Raw genomic sequence first — 14,137 nt, forward strand, 5'->3', positions numbered from 1 at the left:
AGAAAAATGATTCATATAGCCGACCCCATGTAGTGGGATAAAGGCTTGATGTTGTTGTTGTTGTTGTATGTTTTTATTAATATTGATGAGAAATGACCCAATGTCATGAGGTTGGCTGAGCAAACATTAGAAGGAAAATAGGAGTGTCAAAGGTAATGTTAAAACTACCAAAAATACGTATGGAAAAATTGTGGGGGTGACAAAAAAGTTTCCAGTTACACTAAGACTACATCAAATATTAACACTACAATCATATCTTTTTTATTAATTATGAAGTTTCCGGCGGGAGGCTGGCCGGTGGCGGCTGAATTTCAGGCCGGCGGCTTTGGGCTGCTTGGAAGAGGCGGCGTCAGAGCAAGGGGAGGGAGAAATGGTAGGGGAAAAACAAGGGATTCAAACGGGAATTCCAATCTCCACAAATGCTCCGATCCAAATCTCCACGTTGACGAAATGATCAAAAGAACTAAAGAAAATAGTAGAACAAAACCACCTAGAACTCACAAAGAGATCTAGTTTCCTCCTACGAACTCACTAAGAGATCGAGGAGGGTGAACTCACAAAGAGAACATAAGTGGAAAATTTTCATTTCATAAAACTAACTATTACATGAGAAAAGAGCCTTATAAATAGGCCTCAAAATGACAAATAAGCAAAAGACTAAAATGCCCCTTGGGCTACAATAGCTACCAAATACCCATGAGGGAAAAAACGGTAAAACATAAAATAAAAATAAACTACTACATAAAATGATGAAAATACAGATCATGATCGTGGTCGTCGATCTCCGGCATCTCATGTGTTGAAATCGCTGCTGATGTCCCCATCAGCCTCAAAGCTATAGACCTCAATCTAATCTCCTCCAACCTCAAAGTTATAGGAGATTTTCTCCTCCTTCGGTCCAAAAGTTGAAGAGAATTCCCCACTCCCTCAGCTGCAAAGCTTTGGGTCTTTCAGTCTCATCTACTTTGATCCTCAATCAAATAGGTGGTCCCTCTACTTAGACTCAAACTCTAATTAACATTTTCACTTAACCAAGTAAGTGATATTTATCCTCTTATGACATTTTAAATATAATCTTTAGATGTCTTTTATGAGTCTTTCTGTTGAAATTCACTTACCCAATTAGGTGAATTTCACAAAGTTCTAAGCCAAACTCTTAGGCATGTTTACCTTACCATATTAGATAAATATTTCTCTCTTATCCAAACATTAAAGAACCACTAAAATACCTAAAAATCACTTAAGTTTCTTTTGATGCAATGATAAATCATTCCATCCCAAAAGGTGGAGTGCCTACACCATTAAATCTTAAGATTTCATTAGTAGCAAGCATGCCTTAAAGCAAGCAGTGAGTGCTTTATGGGTTCTTCATAACCTTTCTAAATAATAAACAATTATAAAAATTAAATAAAAGCTTTAAGTCACAAATAACTTAAAGTGAAATCACCTCTTGGATTAAAATTGAATATCTACTATTCTCCAATAAAGTAAAATATCACTTGTAGTGTGCAATATCACATAGCCAACACAAACTTTACTTCGTATAAGTCAAGCAACTCAGCTGACACTTTTACATCTTTCCCATAATTGTAATAATTAGACATTACACTTTACTTTCTTGCATTGATTTATTTATAAATATACATATATGTTTTGATTTTTTATTGGGTGCGCATTAGAAATACATACTTTTCCTAGATTTGTTTACTTGCTTTTGTTTACGGCTGGCCTGGACATGTGTTATACGGTATGCTCTTAGGATAAAATTAATTTTTCTAAATATTAACATGTAAATAATCTAAAATCAATCATAGGATAACTGATTTTCAAATAAAAGAAAATTGCATGGCTCACTGTAATAAGCCAAGTTTTCAAAAATAAAAATAATCATGCACACACAGTGTGTCTCATATAGAAAGCCCTTACTTAAGGACCAGATAACCACGTAAGCGTACAGAGTTAATAAGGTTTTAAGAAATCAAATATAAGCATCTTACACCTATGATGAGCATGCTTATTGCACATCATAATTGGAGGGATCTATTTTAAAAATTAGGCTTTCAAATTACAAATATAGATAATGCAACTGTCCTCCAATGATAACTGTGTTGATGAATAATGCCAATCAAAAGAGAACCTACTTTAAAAATACCCTCAAATTCCAAAGAAAATTATTTTTGACCCAAATCTCTATTAAAATATAAAAAAGTCATAAAATATATAAAAAAAAAACAGTACCATTTCAAGTTAAAAGCAACTATCCATCCATCATCTGCAATAGTTTATCAAGGCTCACAAAAACAACTATTGGCATATCAAGCAAATTTCCAGGATCACTCTCAAAGATCTTACACAAGCAAGGACTAGCATGTATCCTCTACTGGGGTAATTTCAGTTAAAAAATGATATTACTTAGTTAGGGTTACAAATAAGGCACTTTGACTGGGTGGCTCAATCAAACTATCACTACTAAATTATGGTTAAGGTCAAAGCCTTAAAATTCCCCTCAATCATTTTAAATGGTGAATCATAAAGTGCACTTAATATGACATAAAGACCTTTATTAGCTAATGTAAACTAAAAATCATCCCTTTAAAAAAAGTCCACCCAAGTCTATAAGATCACTTTTTATGATGCAACTCATGGCTACTTATAAGGATCTTTCGATTAGATTGGGTCAAATACCTCCACAATATAAATTAGGGTCGACGACAACCTGAGACGAAGAAACCATGGATCCTAATTAAGCTTGTTATCATTTCACTCACCATCCACTCTAAGTGATTAGTACTCCTTTAAGCATTGCGCCTACTGACTAACCTAAATCAAAGGTCCCCTCTCACGATCTAGGAGTAATTAACCATAGGAATTTATAGCTTTAGTAAACCTCAAATAAGATCACAAAGTCCTCACAAAATTAAGATGAAATATCTGGATAGTGTTTTATTGATGCCAATATGCATTTTGAAAGTTTAAACTAGAGCACACATTCACAAGAGAGCCAGCCATGATAATTTTGAACCCACAATTAAAGTAATATTTCCACACTTCTTTATTTTATTTGTGCACATATTCAGGTGGGTCCAATGGGGAAAACCAGGGCCTCTAAGTAAATAGTCATGCATGTAAATTTCGCTTTTTTTTGTAGTTCATACTCCATGGAGAGGAGGCTGAAGAAAAAAATCTACGGCAATAAGTAGAGGAGCAGCTCATTGTCATTTTGCCTCATTTTAATTCAAACTGCAAATGATATTCTGTGATTTATTGGCTCTCTGCAAAAGGAAAGTGAGCAGAATTGAGGATGTCATATTATTACCTTTTCAAGGAAAACAAGGAATGGATACTGAAAGCGTTTTATGTTATAGTTCACTGAGGATGGATGAAGATGAACTTCTCTTTTCCCATCAAACAAAAGAGAGCAATCATTTGTAGAAATGTTGTTCGACGGTGCTTTATTGTAAACAAGAGGTACGCCAGTAGTGCCCTCTACGGTTGCAGCCACATTGGGATACAGACCTGCACACAAAATAGACTGCAGGAACATCATAAGCATCATTTCTTAATTAGGAACTGAACCCTTGCATACTTGATACCCTATTATAGAGCAATTGAAAAAGAGAATTTCAAAACAAAAATGATCATGAGAAGTGAATTAAGCATGAGAGAAAAATCCATAGAATATATAACAAGAGAGTTTGCATGAAAACCCTTGCAGGACAGACCATTAACAATGGCAAAAAAATAAATGCAATACAGAATCAGCCACAATTATGCATTTCAAAACTAAAACATCTTACCATGATAACTGCAGAATGCATTGCATGGACGTTGAATGGCTGTTTCATATCAGCAAACCAACTCTCTAGCTTGTCTTTACTTCTACCATCGCCCTGCTTTTAGAAAATGTAAGCAGCCACAAATACATGAAAAATAATGATGTAGAGGTAAGATGTAAAACGATAAAAATGGGTGAACATGTAAACATGGCAACCAGCCAATCAGGAAAAAGAGAACAATGTTTACAATATATTAGAAAGAATAAAAAGCAGTTTTGCTAATTTTTATACTCAAGATGTTCTACAGCAGTAGCATCTAAAAGAAGAATAATCAAGACAATATTGTTCCCGTCAATGGAGTAAAATATACGGATGATTACAATCCAAACGAACCACCATAATCAGCATCTACCCAGAAGATATGCAAATTGTTTCTCACCAAAAAATTAGCATATACCGTAGATGTGACGCATTGAATGAAAGGTATTTAATTTATTTTATATCAGTTTATATTTTTCTTAAGTTTTAGTGTAAAATTCGATATTGGCTGGGCCGGTTCAACTGAACCTGACAGCCTTCTAATTAAAGACGCATTTTTGCGAAACAAAGGCGGAGGGCGGACGACCGAATTTGAACGAAAGGCTTGGGGAAGATTTCTTTCGCCATTTTTAGCAGTCAATCGCGTTGGAGGGTAAGATTAAGCAACTCCTTTTCATTCCTACCATTCGAGGAGTGATAAATTTGAAAGAAGTTTCAACGAGCGAGAGGAACAACAAGGAAAGGGAAAAAGGTTTGTTTTAAAATTTTGTAAAAATTGTTTCCTAATCTTTTTTTCTAATTATTAGAAACATTAAATTGAAGAGAAAGGAAGAGATTGAAAACAAGGAGAATGAATTTTGGAAGTGAAAGAGGAGGGATTTTGAGATTTTGGGGAAATCCCCATTGTAAGTAAATTCCTATCATGTAATTGTTATTAAACTTTATTAGTTAAATCAAGTTTTCATGAAAATTTTGATCGTACGATTTTAGAGATTTTTGGAAAGGAAGAGATCGAAAGTTGTAGGAGTTCGATTCATCAAGAATTCTACAAGGAAGGAGGAGAAAACTATTGTGAGGTAATGCTATTGAAGAAATCAAACATTGTTGAGGCATCCAAATTTGAATTTAATACTAATTAATTGTTATGTTATTGTGAACAGTTAAAAGAGTTTCAATACCAGACGAATATTGGAAGAGGAGAATCAAAGTGAGTAATTATAATTATGTATAAATTTTCTTATTGTATTTTCATATTCTTTGGAAGGAATATCTATGATAATGACAAGTGATTACTATTATGTATAGACATTTTTATATATTATTTTTAAATGTTTTGTTTAAATTTTAAAAGTAATGTTTATTTATCTTTTGATGTTTTTATGTGAAACGATTCAAATGGAGGATATAAATGCATATGTAAAGGAAATAGATATATAATACTTGCATAAATAAAGAATATAAGCAAAGAGTGGTGAAAGAATAAAATGACTTATATGATAAATTAATGTATAAATGAAATGACGTTAAAGGGAAAAGGATATGCATGCAAAACTTACAGGAGTTCACTCCCGTATGGTACTGGTTGAAGAAGCAATGTACTCGTGCACATAAAAAGAAAATGGTTATAGAAAAGGAAAAATGAAAATGGTTGTATCTTAGGTACGTATAGACAGTGCTCCTGTAATAATTAAATTGGGAAAATGAATAATTATTAAAGCTTTATGAATGTTAGGAAGGAATATAATATGATATGCATAAATGATTGAAATAAATAAAATAAAGATAAGGGAATGTATAATCATTATTAAACGAGTAAGACGTATACTAAAGGTTGTATGTATTTATTTTGTTTCATGTAAATTATTTTTAACTGTTACCCACTGAGTTTAATTTGTAAGCTCATTCTACTAAATAAATATTTTAGGTAAGTCTTTAGAGATTTAAAAAAGTTAGAAAGTGAAGAATTCATGTATAGAAAACGACGCAACACTGAAAACAGGTAAATTATGATCTTTATAAATGTTTAGTACATGAGAATTTTTTTTAGTGGCTTTTCGGATATAAAGGAGAAAATTTTATGTTTTAATGTTGGATTACTTATGAATTAAAATAACTTAACCCTACCGTTTGACTTTCGTTCCCGCCTCGTTAAGTCGAGCATCTAGGCTGGGTTGTGACATTTAGGGCTCTTTCAGTGTATTGAAGTTAGATTTAGCAAATAAAAATTCAATCTACTATCTGACCATTTGTTCCTGCCTTGTTAATTCGAGCCTCTGGGCCGGGTCGTGACAAAAGTGGCATCAGAGATCAATAAGTATCTTTGGAATGTGAATCAAAATGAAAGCGCCATAGGAATAATTTATAAAGAATTTAGAGATTCGATTAGATAGTATAATTAATTATCTAATATATATATCAGGTATGCGGAAGATCAAGAGGAAGTAACTAATAGAAATATGGAAGGAGAAGTACCACCTGAAATGACTATGAACACCAATACTTTTACCCATATGATGGTGGCTATGACCCAAATGCTTCAGAAATCAAGATCACAGCCTGGAGTTGGAGTGGATAAATATTTGAAGTTGTTCCGGGACATGCGACCACCACCATTCAAAGGTAATGAAAGACCAATTGAGGCAGAGAATTGGTTGCTTCGTGTAGAGAAGATATTGGATAGTATGTCTTGTCCTGATGAATGGAAAGTGCTACTTCGCTACATTTGTTTTGGATGGAGAAGCAGAAAGGTGAGGGAGAGGACAATGCGAACACAGGCTAGGAGATATTTCAAATTTACCGGTCAACTGGGAAGATTTTGTATAACTTTTCAGAGAATGGTTCGTATCTATGTCAGCAAGGAGGTAGATGCATGATAAATTTATCAGACTAGTTCAAGGAAACAAATCAGTAATGCAATACGAAGCAAAATTTATAACTTTATCCAAATATGTACGTAGCTAATTGCAACAACAGAGGAGAAATGTTATCGATTCCTATTTGGTCTAAAAGATGCAATTAGACAACCTTTAATACCTTTAGGAATCAAGGATTATTCAGTGTTGGTAGAGAGAGCTAAAAGGGTGAAAATTGAACTTAAAATAACTCAGAAGCGAAGAGATCAATATAAAAGAAATAATATTGAAGAAGATATGTACATTAATCAGATTAAAGGATCAATGGAAAGAAGCCTAACTTTAGCCCTAGTGGAGTTAGTAGTGTTGTTGTTAGCAGAGTCAAGGAAGCTGGTGCTAAGTGTGAAAGATTTCATAACGGTGAATGTTTGATGGGTTCACACACTTGCTATTGGTGTTGTCAGCTTGGACGCATTGCAAAATATTATCATACATTGGTTCAAAGGACTTCAGGAGAGAGGAGATCAAGTGAAGACCTTCATAGAAGAGCTTTGGCAAACAAAAGACGATGAAATTTACATTTTCAACTCCAACACAAACTCAACCAAGGCAGAATGTTCGACTGCGACTTTATACTTTGACCTAGCAAGAGCCTAATGAATCAATATATGTTAATAAAGAATAATGAGATGCTTTTAATCTAGTAACTTGTTATGCTATATTAGATATTTTAGTTTAATCAGGTTATCTTGTTATGTTATATCAGATGTTTAGTTTTATTCAGTTATATATCGAATGTTGAAGTTTATCTTGAATAAAATTGGACATGCTATTTTACTTATGTAACTAGAAGTTATAAGTAAAATTTGAGTATGAAATTTTTATAAGGGGAGATTGTAAGAAGCGGATTTTCCCGGCTCAAGTAAACCGGTCCTAAATGAAAGCAAACGAGCAGAACACGTGAGGCGGGTTGGTCGAGCAGCCAAACTGCGAGCATAGGAGCTTTTAGTAATAACTAATTGGATACGAAAAGTAATAACTAATTGTGAAGAATAACTACATTTCGCTCACTCTTGTGAAATCAAACGAACGAATGGGATTGAAGGCAACCGAGAAGAAGAATAAGGAACTTTTCTAATTCGCGGGTGGCTTCGTCATTTGAAGACGATGGAAAGGGAAAAGGAGTGATATCGAGAGAAAGAGAGAGAGAGAGAAAGAGAGAGAGAGAGAGAGAGAGAGAGAGAGAGAAGGGAGTCGGCACCTGAGAGCAAGTTGCTGAAGGAGGAAGTTACTTACGTGCAAGCTAAGGCATGAACAATTTTTTAGATGAGAAGTTCAAGGTATGTCTTGTAAAATTTTATTTTTTTGAAATAATGAAAATTTATAACTGAGAATTATTGAATTAAAATGATTAATTTTAGTAAATTTTATTTATAAAATTTATGAGCATATCTTTGAGAATAATAAATGAGATCATAGAACATTTTAATTGAATATAACATATTAGATACAAGAACAATTAAGTGTTTTAACTAGCAAAATCGGAGAGAAAGAGTGAGAGTGCATGTATTTTAAATTTAATAATAATGACATCTTAATTAGTGAAATATTATATTATTATATTAAAAATAAATATATTTAAAAAGAAAGAAAATTTAAAAGCAAGAAAGCAGTAATTCAAAACTTTGACATTTAATAATGTCTTTTGTGTAGGAGTTGAATAGCAATTTTTGTAAGGAGTAAGAGCGGAACTATAAAATATCTGAATCAAGGTGAATATTCATGTTCCTAATTTTTGGTAATTGTATTGCTTCTAATTGCATTACAAATGATTCACATGCCAAATAATTGATCATGTTGAATTGGAAGATTTGAATTTTATATCATAAGAGATGTTATATATCCTATGTCATGATGTTTGTTAATTAAATCAATATAAAATGATATGGTAAAAGGTAAATGAAATAACTTATGTAGAATAATTACATGTGTATGTTGACTGATGGAGCACACCCCTTATAGTACTGGCTAAGGACACAATGTACTGATGCACGTAAATGGAAAAAGTTATGAAAAAGAAAAATGAATTGGAAAAGGAGTACCTTCATTGATATTAAATTAGATGGTGGCTCTTATGACGGTTGTATTATTTATGAGAAAGAATGACATATATAAATAAAGATATTGTATATTCATGATATTGAAATTTTTGAAATGCAATGAATCTAAATGAATTACTTTAAGATATAACTTGAAATGATCATGTATATTATTCCAATTGTCTTGGGTTACTATAGTTTAGAAGCATGTTTTATTCACTGAGTTGTGGCTTATTTTTAATTGCACTAATATTTTATGTCATAATTTAATATAATCAAAATGAACAAAAAATATGAAAATGTGTATCGTAGACGTGACGCATCGAATGAAAGGTATTTAATTCATTTTATATCAATTTATATATTTTTTAAGTTTTAACGGTTCTTTCAGTGTATTGGAAATAGATTTAGTAAATAAAAATTTAATCTATCATCTGTCCGTCTGTTCCCGCTTTGTTTATTTGAGCCTCCGGGTCAAGGTCGTGACAATTATGATGATAAGGTCCACATTTTCATTATTGCGAAAGAAGAATTGAGTTCTGTGGTTTATTGTTTCTACCAAAGTCTATGTTTTTTAAAACGTCAAAGGTTGAGAACCGACCAGAGCAAATGTTTCCAGTGCAACATCTATTTTAAGAGGAATAATCAAACTCATAGAACTCAGACTTATCAACCAGCAAAAAAACAACTGTCAAAACCATGAATGACAGAACTATTACGGATTCAGCAAGAGCTCGTCCCATTATTGTCATTGTTTACAAACAATTGCAATAACTTAAGGAAGCAATGCTCATAATTTACTCACACAGATTCTCCATTCATTTTTTGCGGTTTTGCTCTAGGTTTACACAATTGCCAGACATGTTTCAACTAGGCAGAGTAACCAGAATATCAATATAACACCTGTACCCAAACACAATAACTAAATTAAACACAATAAGCAAGTGTTATAATTCCCCAAAATCCCTTAACAATCACTCAATTGTAGTTTCTTGCAACATTATAAATTTATATCAGATGTAACCAAGATATATTAAGCGAAATTGTTCCCCAATTTATTGTAGGTGGTCATAGTCTCAAATTATCACATTTCTTTAAAATAGACCCTCAACTAAACAAAATTGATACCAAATGATCCATCAGGAACTAAATTGGTTGAATTTTGCATAGTGAGGACAAAATTGGGAGCAATTTTATCTCTCAATTTTCATCGAATTCTACTAAGGGGTCATTTGAGATCAATTTTGTATAGTTGATGAAGAAAATTCGAAAAATGTGACACTTTACAATAAAATTAGCCACATAGAAATAGTTTAGGGACTATTTTGGACTTTTCTCTATATAAATAATTTTGATTATCAATGCCATAATGTGGATGTGAGAGCGGATTAAAAATTAAGGATTTGCCTCCATAAATGGACAAGTGTGCATTGACCATCTCACATTGTAGTGAGATAATGGAAAGTGCATGCAAGTGTTCTACATAAGAGCCCCCATCATGGGATTTATGGATTCAGCGTGTGACTTGATAGTTGTCAACGACATTGAAACTAAAATTAAAATACAGCCATGTGGGCTCCGAAAATTCGGCCCCGGCCTCCCCGCCGCGCTTTTCTTTCTATTATGAGCGAGGGGAGTTTTAACGGATATAAGTTCCGAGGTAAATTTTGGAAGGCAGATGGGTTTGTAGATAAGACAATATCCAGAGATTTCGCCCTCATTTTGTGAGGACTTTATGATCTGAGTTCTGGTTTCCTATAGGCGCAAGCCCCTATAGTTAATTACCCCTCCCGATCATGAGAGAGAACTTTCGATTAAGGCTAGTCGTCAACCAAATACGTAGAATATACGTGTTATCTGGCATATAGTAGCAGCATGGGTTTGGAGCCTCGTCGTAGGCGTCGGACCGGGGTCCCATCCCACCACGCGCAATAAAGGCGTGTATATAGGCGGTTTTCCGGTCCGCCGCTAACTCCGAGGGCGAGAATCTGAGTTTAGGAGATTTCGTACCTTCGTAGGGTTGTCGGTGTCGGCCCGAGGATCGAGGGAGAGAGATATCATATTTTTTTCTTAATTTTAATTAGTCATGACTAGTTATAATTGATTATAATTATTTTTGATTAATAACAATTAATAATAATTAATTACAATTAATATCAATTAATTATAGTTAATAAAAATTAAATATAATCAATAATAATTAGGCATGATTAAGAATTAAAAAAAATGATTAAATATAATTATTAATAATCAATCATTATTTATAATAATTAATTATAAATAATTATAACTAATTATATCTAACCCTATCTATGAAATGATTTGAGCAAAATCATAAGATTCGAACAGGATTTGAGCTGAATCCCGTCGGGTTCATCAGATCCGACCGAAGAAGCGTGCGTGAGGGAGATACCTTCGCAGTAAGTGAGCTCCCGTGGTTACTCGATCAAAATGCCGCAACTTCCAATCCGACAGGGAGAGAACGTCGGAGGAGGAGGTGAAGTCGGCGGCAAGTAGAGAGGTAGGGTTCGGTGCTTCCCTCTCTCTCTCTCTCTCTCTGCTTGGAGTTCGGCGGGTAAGAGCAGGTCGGCACAGAGAGAAGGGCGGGATCGGAAGTCTGGGCCTGGAGTTCGATCGGAGAGGGATGTTCGGGTTTGCTGCGGCTTGGAGGAGATCGGAGATATGGAGGCGTCGGGTTGGAGCTGCAGATAGCGAACGGGATTTGGTCGAAGAGGAAGGACTGGTCGTGGTATCTCCGAAGGCTTGAGCTCGTCTTCCTTTTATAGATGCAAACGGGAGGCGATCGAGGGAGAAATGCGGGATTTGGGCAGGATTTCCGCAGGATGCGACTCAAACGGCGCCGATTTCAGCGCGATTTCGGCAAGATTTTAAGGATCCGACGGTTTACAGGTATTATCTACGGGATTTTCACCTTTTTTTTTATTTTATACGAAGGTCAACAAGCCAAAACTTATTAGCATTGATCAAAATAAGAAATTATACAGCAATGCCAAGAAAAGCCAGGAGAATTTATCACAAAACATCTACCTTAAAATTTTTTGGGAGAGTGATAAGTCCAATATCCGCTAACAAATTGCCAAACTGTATGCGCATGTCTCTGCCAAGTTAGAAAATGTTAGCAAAACAGGAAAAAAAAATCCAATATAGAGACCACGATTAGTCTTAATAATTGAAATACGCAGTTAAAAGTTTGCTTTAACATGGATAACATAATTCTAGAAAATAATGCATTCACTCTTTGCATGCATGCTTGGTGGCATCAGATCATAGCTATTTGTCTTTTCAAATGTGTAAATATATGCATGTATCAAATATAGCATGTTTTGAGTACGTGCGTGCATGCTTACAAATGATCCCATAAACACTCAGCAGCTAATCAAGTTCAAATGTCAAGACCATCAAGAAGCCCATAGAGTACATACCATGCAAAAAATAGATACATGTACATGTAGGTGCTTGGCAAGTTTTCTCATAGTAAATAATTGGTAAGGCCAGCATCATCATCTTCATTAGCATCAACCCAACAATTTTGGGCCAGCTTTACAAATCCTCTGTCAATATTCATGTTACGAGTTTCTTATGGTGTTAACTTTATTTTTGCATGAATATTTTTACACAATTTCTACCTACGTTAATTTTGGTCTACCCCATTTTTCTTTTGCATTAATTTTATATGTCCATCATATTGGTCTATCTTCTATCCTCAGCACCACATGCACCCATCACACAACTCTATTAACCACAATTTTATCATCAAAGCGCTACTTGCATCGGTCATTCTCATACGATCAATTATCAAACTAAACTTATAACTTTGTAAACGTCTATCTTAACATCTCTACAAAACATAACTCCGATTTTGTGACTTTCTATTGCCCAGTAGTTATATCCATATAGCATGTATGATCTAACATTAGTTTTATAAAATATACCCTTAAGACTCCATGATATTGTTAGATGTCATGCACTCATAAGGCGCTCCATTTAAACCACTCAACTTTGACTCCAGACAGTACGTCCTCATAAGCATCCCTCGTTCTTTTTTTATAATATATCAAAGATGTTTAAATTTATCACATCTAGATATCACTTAATCACCTAACAATATTGATTAATAACTATTAATTTCTTATTCTATAAAATTGTTTGTCATGTATTCAATTTTATTATACAAAACTCATTAAAGGACAGGGTAAGAAGATAAAGTACTTTCGGGAAAAAACAGAGGAATAACAACTGAAATAGTCTAACCTTACGGTGTACATGACAGAACTGTTCAAAAAGAACGAATTGCAAAAACGATATGCAGCAGTTGACCCATTCTGCAAAATCATCAATATAAAATTTTGAACTTTTAGGAAAGTATGTGGCACTATATGAAGTACAATGGAAAAATATTTTTCATCCTACTGCATGAGGTTGATACGTAGGGCCTAAAAATTTGAACAAGTCTAGTTAAATGTTAATAGCTTCTTGATAATGAGGATCACAATAAAATATCATGCACAGTAGTATTTTAAACCTCGTGTAGAATCCTAGACCATCTGTTGTAGGCAACAACCAATAATAGATGATCTGATGGCTTGTTGCTTTCATTAGCAGTAGTGCAACCATTAAGGTCGTAAGTCATCAAAGTTGACTTTGCTCTCAAGATATTGTGCTTCTGCAATAGAAAACTCATAAAACTTAATGTGAATCAAGATTTTAGCGAAATAAAAAAAAGCTTATTTAGTGTAAGCTAATAAACCTCATCCTTGAGATTCAGAAATGGAGATTTATGGCTCAAAAAGGCTGCAATTGAAAGGATTGGTGATAAACAACCAAAAATTGCACCATACAACATCATCTGCACATACGATAAATTTTAGCATATAAATAAAAGTGGAAAAAAATACTCTGCGTGTTATTGAGTACCTGAAAATAAATCAATATCTAAAGGTCAAAAAGTAGAAAAGAAATTGAAGGAAATAACCATGGTATGTCGAACCTGTTATGGCTAGTGGCATCAAAACGTTAAAAAGCAAAGAAAACCAAAAGAAAATCAGTTCAAAAATTGGCAAGTAATTCCAAGTGTATAACATTTTATGCTCAGAATGCAATGTATAATACAACACTACCAAGCATCCAATAATGATTACTTTAAGGTGGTCATGCTGGGATGAAGGCATCCAAACCCATTCCCTATGTATGTGTTTTAGACATGATTTACGCAGGGATAGCATAGAAGAGATGAAAGTAATAGAAATAAAATTTCCACCACCTATTTTCATAGATTTACCTTCAAATTCCACCAATCCTTTTTTTTTTTCCCTTCTTAGATATTATTAACTACTTACTATGAAACATAGCT

General features: G+C 33.8%; 1 protein-coding gene across 4 annotated transcripts in view; it reads right to left on the bottom strand.

Annotated features, from left to right (window-relative positions):
- Positions 1-14,137, bottom strand: part of LOC110104796 (DExH-box ATP-dependent RNA helicase DExH7, chloroplastic-like) — an 89,283-nt gene that overhangs the window by 23,251 nt on the left and 51,895 nt on the right. For 2 of the 4 annotated variants that reach the window (XM_020834047.2, XM_020834048.2), the window contains exons 12-17: positions 13,535-13,633; positions 13,310-13,450; positions 13,039-13,109; positions 11,815-11,884; positions 3,798-3,893; positions 3,317-3,532 (exon numbers count right to left, since the gene is read on the bottom strand). In XM_020834047.2, coding sequence (XP_020689706.1) covers positions 3,317-3,532; positions 3,798-3,893; positions 11,815-11,884; positions 13,039-13,109; positions 13,310-13,450; positions 13,535-13,633 — 693 coding nt within the window. Of the gene's footprint in view, positions 1-3,316; positions 3,533-3,797; positions 3,894-11,814; positions 11,885-13,038; positions 13,110-13,309; positions 13,451-13,534; positions 13,634-14,137 lie in introns of those variants that run through there. The other 2 variants (XM_028693150.1, XM_028693149.1) reach the window with 2 other exon arrangements.

This window comes from Dendrobium catenatum, unplaced genomic scaffold (assembly GCF_001605985.2).
Source record: "Dendrobium catenatum unplaced genomic scaffold, ASM160598v2 fragScaff_scaffold_231, whole genome shotgun sequence".
NCBI classification, from domain to species: Eukaryota; Viridiplantae; Streptophyta; class Magnoliopsida; order Asparagales; family Orchidaceae; genus Dendrobium; species Dendrobium catenatum.